The 19,198-nt window shown below is 37.3% G+C and overlaps 2 protein-coding genes across 3 annotated transcripts; both read right to left on the bottom strand.

Annotated features, from left to right (window-relative positions):
• Positions 1 to 1,251: 1,251 nt before the first annotated feature.
• LOC132131280 (gamma-crystallin S) lies at positions 1,252 to 3,132 on the bottom strand. 2 transcript variants are annotated; one of them, XM_059543308.1, is made up of 3 exons: positions 2,979 to 3,132; positions 1,716 to 1,958; positions 1,252 to 1,641 (listed from the first exon to the last, which is right to left on the bottom strand). In XM_059543308.1, exons 1-3 carry the CDS (start codon positions 2,985 to 2,987, stop codon positions 1,369 to 1,371), a joined length of 525 nt encoding a protein of 174 aa, XP_059399291.1. In that variant the 5' UTR covers positions 2,988 to 3,132; the 3' UTR covers positions 1,252 to 1,368. The 2 variants fall into 2 exon arrangements, with proteins under 2 accessions (XP_059399291.1, XP_059399290.1); XM_059543307.1 differs by having other exon boundaries at positions 2,967 to 3,057.
• A 2,192-nt stretch (positions 3,133 to 5,324) lies between these two features.
• On the bottom strand, positions 5,325 to 16,569 carry LOC132131649 (keratin, type I cytoskeletal 19-like). The gene is made up of 9 exons (XM_059543708.1): positions 16,211 to 16,569; positions 12,456 to 12,538; positions 11,381 to 11,534; positions 10,388 to 10,621; positions 9,266 to 9,370; positions 7,875 to 8,095; positions 6,895 to 7,076; positions 6,680 to 6,782; positions 5,325 to 6,466 (listed from the first exon to the last, which is right to left on the bottom strand). Exons 1-9 carry the CDS (start codon positions 16,406 to 16,408, stop codon positions 6,229 to 6,231), a joined length of 1,518 nt encoding a protein of 505 aa, XP_059399691.1. The 5' UTR covers positions 16,409 to 16,569; the 3' UTR covers positions 5,325 to 6,228.
• Positions 16,570 to 19,198: the final 2,629 nt, after the last annotated feature.

Consider the following 19,198-nt stretch of genomic DNA (forward strand, 5'->3'; position numbering starts at 1 on the left):
TATAACAACTAAATAAGAACAGGAAACAGACCCAATAAGGCAAAACAGGAACTGAAACACATGACAAAACAGGTCCAATCCTGACACCGCATTACAGCATCATTTTTCTGAGATCATTTCTACTATGATCGCTAATAGTGAGACACAAGATGGTGCAAGTCACGTTCTCAAACAGGGTGTGGCTAGAAGGGATACAGCTATGGCCACACGTAACAATACATTATTTTTGCTACCTATACGATTGTGTTTTATTAACGTCTACACCTACCCCTAAACCTACCTCTTACATATGCATATACAGTAGGCTAATTGATGTTGTTCCACCCACAATAATATTGATCTGTGCATACCCTGTGGGCATTCTGGCTTCAACCATTAAATGAGAGAACATGCCGGTTTAATGAATGAAAGGAAAGGACGTGTCGTGACGTCAATCTCTGAAGGTACCAAGGCTCAAACCCATGACCTTTGGGTAATCAATCTCAAAATGTGCGTTGCTGTGTTCAGCTGTGAATGTGAGTCATGTGACTCTCTCCTGGCACAAAGGAAACAGTTTATCGTCCAGTGTCAATGTGTCTGGACCCATCAGCCGAGTTTCTCTACCTCTGGAGATCGAGTGTCTGGGTGATTCCTACAGCTGTGTGTTGAACAATCCCATCAGCAATCGAACTAAATCTCTCAACAGCACTGAACTCTGTCAGCAGTGTCCAGGTATGCCACTAGCAGTGCGCTTCTAACACTAGTGTTTTATCTGAACATTGAATCAGTTTTCTTCTGTTTCTTTCCTCAGAACACGTCCACTGTTGCGATTTCACTGAAGCTGTGATTCGATTGGTCATCTCTGCTGCGGTGGGCGTGGCTACTGTTGCCATAGTGGTTTATGATTTTAGATCAAGAAGAACTGAACAAAGGCTAAAAGTAAACATAAAAATATAGACACAATTTATTTTTCCAGAATTTTGCAGAAAACATTTCTGTGTAATAATGTTTATAAATTTGGATAAACTATTGATTAACTTCTGTCTTTTTCCTAATAAAGTTTTGCTATATAAAAGTCTGCTATTGTTTATTTGGTCTAAGATTCTAAGAAAAGGTAACCATTGAGGGATTAAGATTAATACTAGTGTAGTTTTTTTTTTTTTATTGTATATCTGTATGTTTTATTCAGTTATGAGATATTCTGTATAGGAAATATGTAGTTTCCAAAGTCAAAAGGCCTAGTGATAACACATTTGCAAAAAGAAGCAATGGTTTAATTTATTTGCAACCACACGTTTATTGATTCGGCACAGGTGAGTCAGTGCTGTTGTGGTTGGGGGGTTTGGAGATAAAGGAGGGCTGCAGATGGATGGATTTACAGGCCAAACATCACTCCATCAGGCGTTTGAAGGACTGAACCGTGGGGCAGACGGCGCCCCAGTCCACGGGCTTACGGTACTCCCCCTTCTCCAGTAGGTACTGGCGCCCCCTGTAGTTTGGGTGCTCGTAGAAGATCCAGATCCCGTCAAGCACTTTACAGGAGTGGACTTCACGTGTCCGAAAGCGATCCACCATGGATGGACAATCCTCAGTGGTCTCATACACCTGGCCCGTGAAATCTCCCTTGTCATAGAGTTGGATCTTGTATTCAGAGCCACTTACCTGGAGAGGAAGGAACACCTATTGAACATCAAATACACACAAAATAGTATTTTGTATCCATGTGGGTGACTTACAAAGTGGATCATCTTGCAGGAGCAGAGGCGGTCGTTCAGACCCATCCAGCGTTGGTAATCCTGATACTCGCCTCGAGTCAGAACATACTGGTAGCCCATGAAGTTGGGCCTCTCGTAGATCACCCAGGCCCCGCTCTCCACACGGATGGAGTTACACCGGTTCAGGTAGGCATGGAAGTCCGAACATTCGCTGTCGCACTCATACCGACGGCCCTGGAAGTTCTTATCCTCGTAGAAAATGATCTGCACAAAGGTGAAAGTGTAATTTTATTTCACCCTAAGATATTATTTTAATAAACTACCTCTGGTTACATTACAGGGCTATTAAATATTATTATTTAAAAAATATTAAATATTATATCTAAAAAGAATTGAATACAATTATAATTTTAAAATAATATTTAATATAATAATTAAATTTAATTTAATATACACACACACACACACAACTTAATAAAAAATGTATACAGTTATATTTTTTGTACAAAAATTAAAATGCAAAAAAATCTAATAAATAAAAATAAATGTATATCGTATATAAATGTATATAAATTAAATATAAAATTACAGGGGGAAGTCGTGGCCTAATGGTTAGAGAGTCGGACTCCCAATCGAAAGGTTGTGAGTTCGAGTCCCGGGCCGGCAGGAATTGTGGGTGGGGGGAGTGCATGTACAGTTCTCTCTCCACCTTCAATACCACGACTTAGGTGCCCTTGAGCAAGGCATCGAACCCCCAACTGCTCCCCAGGCGCCGCAGCATAAATGGCTGCCCACTGCTTCGGGTGTGTGCTCACAGTGTGTGTGTGTGTGTTCACTGCTCTGTGTGTGTGCACTTCGGATGGTTAAATGCAGAGCACAAATTCACCATACTTGGCTGAATGTCACTTCACTTTCACTTTCAAATAAAAATAATTTATTACAATGCTGTTAAAACAAACATACAATATATAAATGCAATATATATATATATATATATATATATATATATATATATTCAGTATTCAGGGCCATTCAGTTTTATTAAGCAGCCTATCATTTTGCTTAGTAGTAAATTAACCTTCTCCATCCCCAGCTCCTCCTTTCGTCCATATATATATATATATATAATTTAATTGCAATTGAATTAAAAATAAAATTAAGTTAAACACAATCTTGTATGTCCAACCATTTCAAAATGGCTCTGTTGTCTATCACTAATCACAAATGGCAGTTAATAAATGATCAATAATCGGAGCAGAGTGTCCTGGTCACCTTCGTACTCACCCGGCCCATTCTGCAGAGGTTCGACTGGCAGCGGCGCCTGTGGAAGGGGTAGAGTTGCAGAGCTGTGCTGGTTCAGGTCTGTCCCACTCCCGCTCTTTTATACCCAGACATTCCTCTGTAAAGAGGACATTCGCTTTGTCATGAAAACCAGATCCAAAAATTGAGTCAGTGCTTTTTAGAAAAAGACCGGTGGATTATGGGATATAGAGACGGCATCGTGCGCATGGGCCTGTTTAGATGTGTGACTATTCAGCTTTGTTGGTAGGTACACACACTCCACATTAACTCCACATGTTTTAAAAATTATTGGTCAATAGAAGTTGATAACAGACATTCTGTGTGCAAAGAATTGAAATTCCAGACTACACAATAGCCTGTAGTATGAACACACAAACATGTGCATACACTTGCAAACACGTGCGCTCAGATACAAACAAAAGTGCCATTCCTGGCTGCAAGCAAAAATCTTTGCCAAATATCAGGGATCAGATGAGCTTATATGGCTTCAGTGTGAACTACCTCCATCCAAAAACACACAAAAAGAATTTTTTTCTAAATTATTTGCTTAATACCTATGTAATACATATTCTTTACGACTAATAAAACAAAATGCTTACTACAGCTAGTGAATTTAGTAAATGCTCTTAGAGACTTGTGTAGTAAATATAAATACAAAATTTGAGCATAAAACCTTGAAAAAAAGACAAAAAACAGTGCTTGGAATGAACAAGAAACTGGTAAGAGTTTTAAAAACAAGTTATTTCGAGCTAAATATGATAGCTAGCGAGGAAAGTAATTAGGATTTAGGATTAATTCTACATCAATTAACATTCATGTTAATATGCTGCATCTGTTCAGATTCTAAGTGTGTGACACTTTGCTATCCCATAATGCCACAGGAGCTGAGGAAAAAAATACACAATAGCACAGCACAGAGCTAATGGCTTCTCTTTTTTTAAATGTAAGTGCTAAAAGTAATAACGAAATGTCATTCTTTGTGGTAAAAGTGTAGTTTTTGTCTTTGTTATTGGTACAATACCACAAAACCAAGTACAATGCCAACATAATAGATAATTGACATGTCTGCATACCTAACTTTCTTCATCAAATTTTGTATTTTAAATACTCAAAGTAAGAAAAATTGTAAATACTCAAAGTATGACCACTAGGGTGCAGCGTTCATCTTTTCTTATATATATAAATAATACTTTAGCGCCAGAAACGCAGCATCCCTCATAAATTTTCTTCAGAAAATGCTATAATATAATAATTTAAAGACTACTTGTGTACAATAATGTGGAGAATGGAGATCCATTTCCAGGTGAGAAAAGAATGTCTTTGTGAAGTTAAGGAGAAAAGTGGTTCAGAATGGGATTGTGATTCATATTAACTTCTAGAACGTTCCGTAACATTAATCACCCACATGTGAGCTCCTAATACATGCACATTCAAAACTGCTCTGTTGAGCTTTGGGCTTGCATTTTCTTAAAATTTTTCTAGACCGGAACAGAACTCGGCTTGTGGGAATTATTAACAAAGAAAACACACACACATACACACACACACACAAAACAATGATAGTCTGCTTGTTTTAATGAATGTGGGACATAATTAGTTTTGTACTCCGTTTATCTGTAGGAAACCTGTATGAGTAAGTTCACTTTCATGACAGTTTTGTTCTGTTAGTCTATTCCAGGATTAACTGGGACACTAGTTTTTGTGTGCTAGTTTTCAAGTAACCGTGGTCTATATAATGAAATGTCTTTGTACAGCTTTGCTCATAACATAAATAGCTAATCTGGAAATAATAATATCTTTATTAGCACCTCTCATACAGTGTATAAGCCAAACCACTCAACAGGGCACAGCTCTGGATATATATATGTATAAAAGGTTATGTTTCACAAAAGCAAAAGTCATCTGGGAAAAAATGTTGAATACAGACAAAAATCAGAAAGTTAGCAATGTTTTGATTTTAATCCATTAAAGTGCATATGAAATTGGCAATTTTAACAATGCATATGGTGTAATTTCTCTTCACATTTCTTAGAGTGAGTTACAATCCCATGATTGATAGAAAACGAAACGCGAAACGTTATCCTGTATGGCACTAGATTGTGCATTACATAATATATTCATATTTCAGGGATATAGATTTAATTAGATTTAATATAACTTTAAATTAAATTATATGCATATGTATATATTTCTTTGTTGCATCAGAAAGAACCCAATGTATTTACAGTACAACAACCATCAGAGGTGGAACGTAATGGGTATGTAAATAAATCAGTTTAAATGATTAACAAATGTAGATGAGAAATGCAAAATCCTTTTTTTTTTGGTTGTTGAAGTATGATCATTTCAAGTTTTCTGAACAATCCTGCATCATATTTGTTTGGATGACACAGTATTTGCACTTTAAATGAAGCTTAAACTATATATGCATGCAATATAACTTTTATAGGCAAGTGTAAGCAATAGAGAAGATCATAGTCAACATTTCACTTTTAGCATCTCCTTCTCTGCAGTGATAGACTGCTAGTCATTCAGTACACATCCATGCAGGAAATATCGTGAGGACAGTACAGCGGTTTCACCATAAATCACTTGTTTTGGCTGCTAATTTTTGCACATTTTGCAATATTTTATTTTGGTTCATACTACAGTCTCCTGCACAACCAGAACTTAATACCTCCTAAGCGTTCACTGGATTGTTAAATTAGTTCCGTACCATTTGTCAAATGCAATAAGGCATCTTTTGTTGTGCTGCACTGAATGTGAAATCTCTGTATCCACATTGACCTTTACTCACTGAGACTGAAGATTCAGCTCTATAGATGTATAAACTATACATATTTTATATTTTATCAAACCAATAGTTTTTATAGGTTTTCAGTACTGTAATATGTGCTAATAATCAATAATGTGGCAGTAGAACGTCCTCAGAGAGCGCCGCAATGTACGAAATCTGAAATACCACAAGACATTCCTCAAGTTCGAAGTAAAATAAATCAACTACAAATTAATTTGTCTTGAAATATTTTAAAGTAGCTTTATCTGCATTCATTACAGTCATAAAAGCTATTTGAGTTGTTTTGTTTTCAAACGCTTTACTGATGATGTGATGCTTTTTTCTTTCAAATGGCAAAAGTTCTATGATGTCACTAAAGTGATTTGCTTTTATTAGCCGCCGAGACATTGAGACTTGGTCTCCACTACTCAACTGTAATGCAGTAGCATTGTGAGGTCACAGTTGTGATGTAGTAGCATTACACTGGGCAAAAGTGGGTATGCTGCGAGACCGTCTCATGACCAGACGGACCTCCACGTTAGGGAGACTGTCCTGTTTTATCTGGCTGCAACCCTCATCCGCTACAGCCATATGAAGGTTGAAACGCAGAGACACAGATTTCTTCCTCAGCTTGGGATTTCCTTTAAAGAATGACCCTTCCCATTGCCTGATGGCCTTGTCAATCTTCTCTGTCCTATAGCAGACAAAAAGCAAAGTAAAAAAGCATAGAAAATTAGGATTACACAATATCTGGTGCAAAAAAAGAATAATGATTTAAAAGTTCTATCACAATTTTATTGCCTGTGGAGCCACATGCAAGATCAAACACGTCAAGATCTTTGTCTTTAAGGTGTGAAGTGCTTATGATTCTTCATTGCAGCGTGAAAATAAGCCTATGGAAACTCACTCCACATTTCCGTGACCCTCAGCACTCTCCCTCACTACATTTCCTTCCAGAATCTCCTGAGTCTTCACAGTACAGATCTCCCCATTTTTGTTTATGACTGGTTCTGGATGAGAAACACAAACACAACGTCTCTCAGCATCGCAGCTGTATAATGAACCAGTTGTTGAGAATGATTCTGGAAAATAAACAAGATGCATTCCAGGTTTGAGGGTCACCTGTGAGGATGACAAGACTCTGCTGTCCCTGAAGGGCCGGGATTATTTTTGGAGTGCTCTCAGTGAAGAACGGCTCAGCGATATCCTCGTCACATCCGTTGGGCAGGCCGTTCTGCTCTGGAGCAGGAACGGACCCCTTCCATGGCTTCAGTTTTAGAGGCCGACCATCTGAGTTCAGAAACCTGTGGTTCAGGAGGGAAAGAAGAAGCAGTTTTGATTCAAGACCACACTCAACTTTATTGGTACCTTATGGCGCTTTTCCACTACACAGTACCAGCTCGCCTCGGCTCGCCTCGACTCGGCTCTGTTTGGTTTTCCACTGTGTAAAAGTTGTACCTGTACCGGCTTCCAGGTACTTTCTTTCGTACCACCTCCGAGGAGGTTCCAAGCGAGCTGAGGCGATACTATAATGTGACGTGAAAACACAGCAGACTGCTGATTGGTCAGAGAGAATCGTCACTATTCACTGCGTCATCATTACACGCGCCAGCAATAGTATCCAGATAGTTTTTTCAGCAGTGTTTCGTTTTGCTGCCCTCAGCCTCTCCTGAAACAACGTTTGTCTTCTTGCTGTGAGAAATAGCCACATCCCGAGGATCAAAAACAACATGCACTCGATTTCCTCCATTGTCCTGTGTGTGTGGGTAGCGGGTGTGTGTCGCGTAGAAGATTACGTCACGGCAGTTTCCTGCAGCGTCGCTATGACAACCAGGTACTATTGTGGAGGTACTATCTGCAATGGAAAACGGAGCGAAAAGCGAGGCGAGTCGAGTCGAGCTGGTACTGGTAATGGAAAAGCGCCATTAGAAACCTCTTTGGGTTGACTGACTGTTTATAACATCAAGGGCACAATGCCAAAAACCCTGTCAGATTCCAGTGTATTACTTTGGAGTTGCATAAAAGACATCATACAAGTTTGAGCATGTGCTAACAGTTTTATTACATAAACGAATACAGCTCAGTAAATCTATCTCTCTTACCTGCCCTCCTCGTGTTCCAGGAGTTTCCTGTAGGTTGCGATCTCTCTCTCCAGCCTCATCTTGGTGTTGAGGAGCTGGGTATGGTTCTGTTTCTGGATTTCCAGACCATCCCGCACAGTTTCTAGCTCAGACTCTAGACTCCATACAGACCGGGACAGATCCTTGAGCTGCACAGAGTACTGGAGCTGAGTGTGGTGTAGGGAGCTATGGAGACTCCTTTCCTGGTGGGATAAAACAGAATTGTTATTTATTACCAACATCTACACCCCTTTTACCAGCCTACACCCCAAGACACTGGGATAGGCTCTGGCATCCCTGTGTCCCTTTGTTTTGGACAATATTTTTGGAGAATAGCTTAATGAATGGATGGATCTTAAGGGTTTGTGGAATGGAAGAGGGTGGTCTGAAATTGTAAACCGTGACCAACATATTATAGGGTCAAGGGCATCTTCGATTTAAGTCAAGTCACTTCAGTGCCAGTGCCACTTCATCCATTCAATGCCATCGTGTTTTACACGGTCAGTCCCCCTGGACCAACCTGGGATTACAGTAGGTGCTTTGCTCAAGGGCACAATGATGGCTCATAGATCTTGATCAAGGACACAGTGGTCAATGGAAATCCCAATAATTCTACAGTTCATGAACTGTGGATCAAGTGGACTAATTCCCAGGTCTCAGCTTGTATAACATGGCACCTTCAATGGGGTTTGAGCCCACAACCTTCAGATAACTAACCAAAATATTTGACAACAAAACTACAAAAAACAAAAAAAGTATTCAGTAACAGTTTGTGATTATCTGCAGTAATTGATTTATAAATTATGAGGTCCCAGAACCAGGAGTGATGACAAATCTGGCAGGGATCTGTCGTCCATTTCCTGTAGGCAAAGTGTTGATGTATGTTTAACACTTATTTCGCACTGCAAACAAGTTGTTTGATTCATTAAAATGGGAGTTGAATCAGATTCCGGAAGTGCCAGATTCAGATCTGGCTTGTTCTGGCAGAAATTAAGACATGCATATGCATTATGTGTCAGTAAGTGATATTCTACTTTGTGTATTATGCATTAAGATGAAATGGGTTCAGGAGTGTGTGTGTGTGCTCTTGTTTTTGTGACATATCAGGACACAACTCTGTATAATGACATGGGTATGACACAGGTATTACAAGGAGAGGGTGACTTATGAGGACATAACCCATGTCCCCATTTTTCAAAATGCTTATAAATCAATATACAGTTTGTACAGTATAAAAACCATTACACTTATGGGATGTCCCCACTTTTCACAAAAAAAACATGTGTGTGTGTGTGTGTGTGTGTTTAGGTGTGTCTACATGTTCCTGAATTGGAGTGTGTGTATCTGGGTGTGTCTGTGGGAACCGAACGCACCAAGGCATGTAGCGATTCAATTTCCACTTGTAGATGGTGCCATCTCTTTCGGGCCTCTGTGAGTTCAGCTCGTGCCTCTTTCATGGCCTCGTCACCTGCTCTCACCTACACAAAAAACACAACACATGCAGTGTGTACATAAGAATACTACAGAGCACAACCAATCTAAAAACAGTTTTGAGCCTTTTTCATATTGCTTACATTTGAGGTTTTATCACACTGTGCCTTAGGTAAAATTACTTTAATGCATAGCCTCTCTGGCATATCGTTTTAATTAACCATGACTTGCATCCCAAAATAAAGTTATGTGCTAAACGGAATGTCCGTTAGCACTGGTAACACAGACAGTAGATCACATTAAAGAAAACAGAATTGATGCTCTTGTGGTCTGAGATGTACAGTATATCACAGTCTAGGAATCACTTTAGTCTCCATCTGATAAGAATGACTGCTCAGTTCCAAAGAAAATGGAAAATGAAATGCACGTTTTCCAATTAACTTGTTCCAACAACATATAGTTTTATTCAGTCTTTTAAAAAAAAGAAAGAAAATGCCATGTTTTTGGACATGGTGCCATTGTACTGCCATGTTTTTGAAAGGTATCATGTTAATACCATGTTTTTGGACGTGTGCTATGGTGTTACCATGTTTTTCAGGAGATGATGTTCAATGGTGTTTCGGGAAATGATAAAACCATGTTCAGTGGTACCAGAATGTTTTTGGACACCTACCGAGCACCCTGGAGCACCATTGTATTGAAACCCTCAGTTTAATATTGTACCACCACATTAGGTATTTCTAAAGACAAGCTGCAGTGTGTTGTTTTTCAAGGAGAGTTACGAGGCCGGTGGCCCATGTATTTGTGCGAGGGCATAAATTCTGCTCAGGCACACTGGAAGACAAATAAACAATCACCTACTAATGATAACAGAAAAAAAGACAATGGTTATGCTCAACAGGACTGTCATCCCTCATTCTGTTTAGAATAATAATGGTTGCATAGCGGTCTTTTCACTCACACACACTTACACACGCACACTACGACGGCTCTGCAGTGCCCTGGCCAGCAGACTGTAGAGAGTGTTTGAAGGAGAGAGAGAGAGAGAGAGAGAATACTCATACCTGTGGCAGAAACGCAGCTGTGGGGTTGGTTGCATCCTTTTGGGGCCTTCTCTGTGAAGCGGGACCAGAGCCTGGGGCTGGATTTGGTGGTGTGGCTGAGTCAGGGCTGCTCTGGGCCGGGCTGAAGTGGTCGCACTGGGTGCTGGTCCGGGAGAGATCCATTCCTCTGCCATCCTCTCCTGCAGCAACCTGCGCTAGCACTCTATCACACTCCTCTACTGCTCGCCGCTGGTGCTGATCCAGCACGAGAGAGAGAGAGAGAAGGGGTGGGAAATGAGAGGAAGGAAGAGGAGAATTTAAAGGGCTACTCTCGTGAGGAATTACAATTTCCTTCATCTTTTGATATAGATATAAGAGTTCTTCCTGAGTCCTTTCTTTGAGTATTTAACCTGTCCAGTCAGGGTGAGGTTATAGAAACATATATTGATAATGATAAAGATCCATTTACAGCAATACCAAATGTTCGCTGCGAACAAGATCTACAATCAAAACTACATTCTTATGGAGCTACATACATTGGGGTGAAACATTTGGGTTTGTTTTGCACGAATTCAAACCGATATCAACTTATCAAAATTCAATCAATAAATTCAAAGCCTTCTTTTTCTTTTTTAGTTCAACTATAACAGCGCATTGGTTGCGTTAAAGCTTTATATTTGCATAGATAATAATTGTGCACAAATAAAAAGGACACAATGTAAATTCTATTACTGGCAAATCAATATTAAAAAATAATGTCTTCTATTATAATTAAAGGTTGTGTAAGATCACCTCCAACATTCCCTAACCGCACACACCCTATCCTTGAGGCTAACCGCAACTTGGCATTAAGACATTAGGGAACATTTTTAACAAGTGTTTTTACTAAAGACAGACGTAAGGGATTCTCGTTAAATGGTTTATATGACTGGCAGAGCATCACACACACATTGACAATCAATTGCACAATTAGACACAATCACTAACTGACATTCAACCAAACAGTGTCTCCACCTCATGTTCCTCCATGACCTGTTGGAACTCATTTCGGTATTCATAAAGCTGCTTTTCCAGGAGAGTGCTGGATGTTTCCATCTCTATCTTCTTTATCTTCAGCTGGGACACCTCCTGCTCCTTTAAGAGACGGAGTTTCTTCTCGGTTTCACACCTACATACACATACACAACCCTTAGGTATCTAAAAGAAAGACATACAATGGACTACAGTTGTTTTTATATAAAGCTATTCTAAAATGAAAATCCAGTTAAAATACGTTCTCCACAGATGTGTTAATGAACCAACTTGATGTATTTCAGGGTCAAAAGTCATCAAACACAATATTTTTTGTAAGGTTTTGTTAATCTTTTCATAACATAATTTATTTTACTCATGTTTCAATAAAAAAATAAAAAAAAAAAATTATATATTTGTGTTTAACTAAATTCAATAATTAAATTGCCATTTCTTACAAACCTTAAATATTTTCTACACTAAATACAGCTTCCGGTGTACTTATCCAAAAAAAAAAAAAAGTATTCTTAATTGTTATGAAACACACTTGCAATAAAAGAACATTGACATAATTTTGACATAATAATAATTTTTCTGTGGTAATCAACTGTGTCTATTTAACCCAATTTCACATTTAAACATATACTCTCAGAACACTCCCACTGTTATTAAAAAATGCAATAAACCAATCCTATTTAACCAACAAGGCAAAGACTTTCTAGGAAAATTAGAATTTTATAATCTGAGAATGGTCCTCCTTTAATAGAGGGTTATGTGTCATATTTGTTCATTTATTTTAATTCATTCATTCGCAAGCATTCACTGGCATCTACAGGCACTTGATGCTTCCAACCACAAGAGGGCGAGCAGTTTAAATCACAATATTTTGTTCTTTTGATGAGATATTCAGTGCCATGTTTAGAATACATACTGTATTGTATTATGAATACTGTGCACAGTATGCACATTTCTGACCTGTTACATCTGAACAAACTACAGAACTGTGTAGATTATGTTATTAAGCAAAAAAAAAAAAAAAAACACATTTCATATTTCTTGTTCACTGAACGTTTCTAACCTGGTCTTTAAATGTGCAGCCCTGAGTTTCACGGCATCGGATTGTAACAAAACTTCTGCATTTTCCCTTATGATCATCCTAACCTGCCAAAACAAACATAGAAGAAGGAGAATTAGCAGAAAGAAAAAAAATCTATTTAAAAGAACATTATAATTGCCCATGGGTAGAAATTACCCTCTTGAGCAACTTAATCAAAATAATATATATATATATAAAAAAGAAGGAATGTACAAGGTTCACTGAAGATTAATGGCTGTCAACACCCATCTAATCATGAGAACAAAAAATAATTTCTGATTTCTCGGTGTTAAAGATCAGGGTGTATGTAGGTGTGCATCAGCATGCTGTTTTTCTGGCTGTCTATTGACTGACACAAATATCACCACCAAAGGAAGTTATGAAGACTTAAATGGTGCCAGGATTTTTCACTTAATGTCCGTTGTGAACATTGCTCAATGTATTGATTGTATCTTAAAGGGATACTCCACCCAAAAAATTACAATTTTGTCATTAATCACTAATCCTCATGTTGTTCCAAACCTGTAAAAGCTCTGGAACACAAAAAGTGTTCCCTTTCGCTCCATATAACCCAGATTGCACATCTGATGCAGATGGAGTATTCTGACAATGACTTTTTATAACTTTTATGGACCTTGACACTGTTATTTACTTGGCAGTCAATGACACAGTCTCAAGCCTCCAGGTTTTCATCCAAAATATCTTAAATTGTGTTCCGAAGACGAACGGAGCTTTTACAGTGTTGGAACGATATGGGGGTAAGTGATTAATGAAAAAAAAAAAAACATTTTGTGGTGAAGTAACCCTTTAACAGAGTTTAAGTTATTTTTTCCCCAGAGCACATTAAATAGCTATTATTACTTTAGGGTGATATATCAGTGTGGCCACATGCGCCGGATGTTTTAGGAAGCACAGGTGTTAAGTGTGAGGTCAACAGCCCTCTTGTAATCAATTAAAATAAACCTGCTTGTCCCACTGATCTAAATCCATCAAGCATGGTCTATTAAAACTACAAAATTAAAAAACAACAACATGCCAATAACAAACATGTATACATATAGAATGTCATGTAATTATTGCATGCTGCACAGTTTACATACTGTACTGTATATACTGCAAAAATAGTATGCACAGTATGATAGAATGGGATTTTTAACATATCCTTAGTCTCAAATACTGTATATAGTGTGGCATCTAATTATTGTATGCATATAGAACATACTGCAAAATAGTATTAATGAGTATGCAAAATAGCATGTAAAAGAATACTGTGCCATAGTGAACAAGTCCTTCATCTTGATTATACGTAGAATGTTATATAAAGTATAATATACTGTATACTGCTAAAATTTTATGGCATTCTGAACACAATCTAACGACTGCATGCATATTGTACCCAGTAAACTGTAGATAGTGCATACTTCAAAATAGTATATGAGTATATGAAATCGTATGCAAAAAGAGTAATATGCCATAAAGAACAAATCACTGATCCTGAATATAGAATAACATGCTATAGAATATTGGCATTAATCTACACAGTTAGCAAAATACATACTGTATAAATGAGTATGAGTAGGACAGTAAAATGGTACTATGAACAAATCATTAGACTGAGATATACATTATGTCATCAATTGTATTCATACAGAACACAGGCACTCTCTACACAGTTACAAACTGCATAAATATTATAAGAAGTACACTATTATGACATTCTGATCACTTAAATATATTGGATTTCATTTAATTACAAATCAACAGCCTAAAACCTGGTCTTTGTCTTTATTCAAAATAGCATATTTCCATATTATTTCAGCAGAATTTAGTATGCATACTGTACACAGAATGTGGTTTTTATGTGACTATACTCCGATGACCTTCTGAATATGTCAAAATGTGCAGTATATAACCAGAACTCCACATGGTTTGTATATCCCACAATGCATTGTGCTTAAAATATTATCCATATTTCCTCTAGGTTGTTAGACACCATTAGACATTTTACACAAACTCGGATTAAAAATGCTTGAAATCCGTACTGAATTCATGCTTGAAACATTCATTTTTGCAAAAGAAGAACTTTTTCATACTATTTTTTAAACCGAATGCAGTATGCAGTTGCAGTCAGCAGTATGCTAGTATGCCGTTCTAAATGAAGCGTTTATCAACAGAATTACCTTTTAAAGGTTGGGTTTCTCCCAAAGCACAATATTAGCGTAGCACATTTCGAATGGCTGGCTGCTATTTTGATGATTCATGAGCCATTGTGACTGTGTTATATACAGTTAATCATTGTCTTTGTCACAGTAAGTCACTCTCATATATAATGTATTTTAAGGGGATAAAATGAATTATGGTGAATGCTTATGTGTTTGTACAGCTAATGCTAATGCAAACTACTTGTCACAAAGACTCTCACAGGTTATTGTGCTTTGGTCTTAGAAAATGTTCAGAATGGAATACTAATATGTTGTATACAGCATGCGGCTGTAGATGGGCTAAAAATAGTATCCAAAGATAAACATGCTAATTTGCATGCTACATTGCTGTCAAATACATTTTTTTTTCATTTCATTATCAATGTACGCTTCAAAAAAAGGCATGAGTAGTGTTGTAGTATGCCAATCCAAACATCTTTTTAGTATCAGTTAAACATCATTATTGTATGCATACAGAATATTGTCATACTGTACACAGTTCACATACTGCATAATTTATAATTATTATGCGAAATAAAGATGTATACCATTATGTCATCTGATTACGGCATTCATATATAGTAAAATATAGGCATTATGAACACCGTACACTGTACACAATGCATACTATCTATTTACTGAGCGAAACAGAACATTCAAAGTTATCAGTATGTACAGTATACTGCATAAATAGTATGAGTGTTACAGAACAAGATACTGTGCTTAATGCAAAAGAGTTTTTGAAAATACTATGCAAAAAGAATAGTATGCCATAGCAAACATATTCTAATTCTTGAATATAAAATGTCATGCAGTTATTACATCCTGCACAATATGCATACTGTATACTAAAAATAGAATGAGCAGTATGGTAGTATGCCGTTACAAATAGTCTTAGTACCATATATAGTATATTGAGTCAAATTGAATATCCATACTGCATACTACATCGATTGTATGAGTGGTACAGGACAGGATACTGTGCATACTGCAAAAGAGTAGTGAAAATAGAATGCAAAAAAGTATAGTATGCCATAATGTACATAATGTTTTCAATCTTTAATATAGAATGTCAAGCAATCATTAAATGCTTCACAGCATGCATACTGCAAAACGGTATAAGTAGAACTCATTTTTACTATCAAATATAGTAGTGACATAAATTTAACAACGACTTGGGGATCATCCAACTCCTAGAGGCCATGAGAATTGTTCATTTTTGATGCCTCTTATATAAGACACCTGATTTAACTCCATATTATAACTTGATTTGGGTGTGTCAAAATACTCAGACACCTAAAATGTGCAGAGGGGCCTCCAGGGTCTGAATTGAGAAACACTACAGAAGACGATGCATCTGAGAAAAAAAAAAGAAAAAAAAAGATTATGCGTTTAATGTTTTAATTAGGTTCATTGCCCCAGAGCTCGAAAGGGTTTTTCAGGGTCACACGACAAGCACCTTAGGATATCAAATTTAATGATCCGGGGAATCTGCAGATAACAGGGGAGATAATGAACACGAACGTCACGACCCACCTGAGCTTGCAGTTCCTGGGTCAGCGCCTCCTTGTCGCTCCAGTCCCGCCACAGAGCGACGTTCCTCAATCTCCACTCTCCAATCTGCTCCTCCAGTTCGCGGTTGGTCCGTTCCAACTGATTCACATGCTCCAGAAACCCCTTCAGCCTTTCATTCAGGCCCCTCAGGGCAAATTTCGGCTCTTCGAGTCCCTCCATGGGGTCAGACGAAGTGAAATGAATCAGAACACGTCCTGCCACACCTAAAACAACCGGGTGTTTACCAAGTAAATCATTTGTTTGAGTACAACCATCGACGTGGCTCCTACAGACAGGGACGAGGCCTTTTCCCGGTCCTATGGGTAACGTGGGAGTGGGACAGGGTCCCGCCGGCCTCGTGTGGAGGTGAAGAGCAAATGGCCACAATATGTGTCATAGGTTTTGCTGGTGCTTTTGTGAACGCTGATCCTGGATTAGAGACAATTGACACAAACACACACACATGCACAGCACAGGTCAAAGTCTATTTGCGATTTAAAGTTGTAAAGGATCTGCATGCGTCTTTTTGTTTGCGCCAGCTTTTGTGGCTCATATTGCGTGTGGTTTGTTTGTGTCGCCGTAGGGTGTTTGCAGATGGGTGTTTGTTTTCACTATTAGACTCTGGCATTTGGATCTTTTTACCTAATCTTTTTTTCTGTCTGGGTGAACTCGTTTTCGGTACAGATCTGCACCGTCGAGGCATGTCTCAGACCTGTAGGGCATACTTACAAAATACAAACTGCCAGCGTTTCGCTAAAGCCGTGCGGATTAACAAAAACATTTTTGAATTTATATTAGAACAGAACTTAGCAGCCTCTGTGTAAAGGGGAATGTTGACAAATGCATTGTCAGATCTGGGCCAAATGCACAAATCTATAGTTTTAACTTAAACTTTTTAATTGTCATTAGGAAAATATAGGGGTAAAAATATCTTAGTATAAATTACTGGTTATTGTCCAGCACTGTTGACAATTTGATTTCTTAGCAAGCTAAAAATAAGAATAATAAATAAATTATTAATTACAGTTTAAATATATAATACATACTTTTTGAGTGTCCTATACACACTGTACTTCTATGGTTTAGTGTATATATATATATATATATTATTATTATTATTATTTAAATGTAATTTAAATGAAAATATATAATATATAGATATAAATGAAAAGAAGTACTTTTACATTTTTATACATTTAACTGGAGAAATTCTAAAATTTATAATACATATTTAAATTAAAAAATATATAAAAAATATGAATATAAGTACATTTTATATATATATATATATATATATATATATATATATATATATATATATATATATATATATATATTAACGTTTTATTTCAAATGAAATGTAATATATGTGTGTATATTCAAATGTGTAAAATTAGATCTATATTATAAAATCCTCTATTATTAAATTGCATATAATAATAATAATGAATATAATGCAAACTCACTTAATAAAACCAATCAGCTTTTGTGATCAAATCAGTCTGAATTTGTTAATAAAAGTAACAATATAAAAGTATATTTGATAATATAATATAAGTAATTTCTTTAGTTAGTCAGTGTAGTCAGACTAATTTGCAGATGATATGGGTTATTATTATACACTGTAAAAAATATTCCCTAAAATATATGGTAAAAAAACGGCAGCTGTGGTTGCCAGAATTATACCGTTTAGGTTTAACGGTTTTACCTTAAATTTACAGTTTAATACCGTAATTTAACAGTAATGATATTAATATGCCAACTTATTGAAGTACTGAAATCTGTTTTGTACCTTTGTATTAAACTGGTAACCACCAAAAGCAGGTGGTGATGAGAAAGTCACGTGATGAAACAAAGCCCATTACAAGCAGGTTTTAAATAATAAGACACATAGAAGGTGCATAGTGTCATTCATTTACACAAGCACTAAACACCATCATGATGAGACTCATTAAACTGAAACATGCAATAAACATTAATTTAACAACATTATATGTAACATACAACCCTAATAAACATAACAGATAAAACAAAAACAAGAAGAAACAGTAATTTCAAAGAAAAAAATATCAAATTCAAACAAATTTTGAAATGCAACGCAAAGAATTCTGGGAACGTAAGTTTATGGTTTTTCTCTGTAAAGTTTACAGGAAATTACTGTTAACAGGTTTGTACTGTAGCATTTTCACAGTTTTCTACCGTTAAATTCACAGTCATTTTTTACAGTGTACTGTATCACAGTGATGTGAAGGCACTGCTTCCTTTCTCACAAAGACTTTTGTAGACTTCCTGTACCATGTATTACCCGGAGTTTCTTTTGGACAGTGATTTAAATGAGTTTTTATAATATATGTCATCACCTGCTTCAGAGAAAACACTGTTAGTTATGATGAGAGTCTCAAGGCCTAATGAAGGAGAAAAGTAACATGCATGCAAACTCAAATGGTGCTAGAACGACCTGTTTGCATAGTAAACACCCTGAATAAGAGTTACAAACACAGTTGAACAAACAGAACAGTGATGGGAAATATGGTGCCATTTTCATTGCATTTGTTCTACTGAACTAAAGACTTTTGCACAGCTACTTCAACAGATACCACAATCAACAGAGGAGTACAAAACAAAAACCATTTGACTTACCAACACGCCCTCGCCCGTCCCATTCCTTTTTTCCTCCTCTGTCCCTGCCCTGGTGATTCCCCTTCAGATTCAAGTCATTGAAGTGTGGCAGTCACAGTCTGGTGAGAGTCCATCTGGTTGCACCCGCCCCACACATCTGGTTCTGGGGTGGAGACGCATCTGGCTTCCTGAACACCTCAGAAGTTACAGGACACGGAATGCTGCCCGACCTGTTCTGCCCCTGGCGCTGCTCCATGAGAAAACAATGTGGTCTCATGAGTTGTCTGAAATGGGAGCGCAGGTAATTACAAAAAGGTTATGACTTCAGACATGCAGCTACCTGTTTGACGG

Source organism: Carassius carassius, chromosome 48 (genome assembly GCF_963082965.1).
Source record: "Carassius carassius chromosome 48, fCarCar2.1, whole genome shotgun sequence".
Lineage (NCBI taxonomy): Eukaryota > Metazoa > Chordata > Actinopteri > Cypriniformes > Cyprinidae > Carassius > Carassius carassius.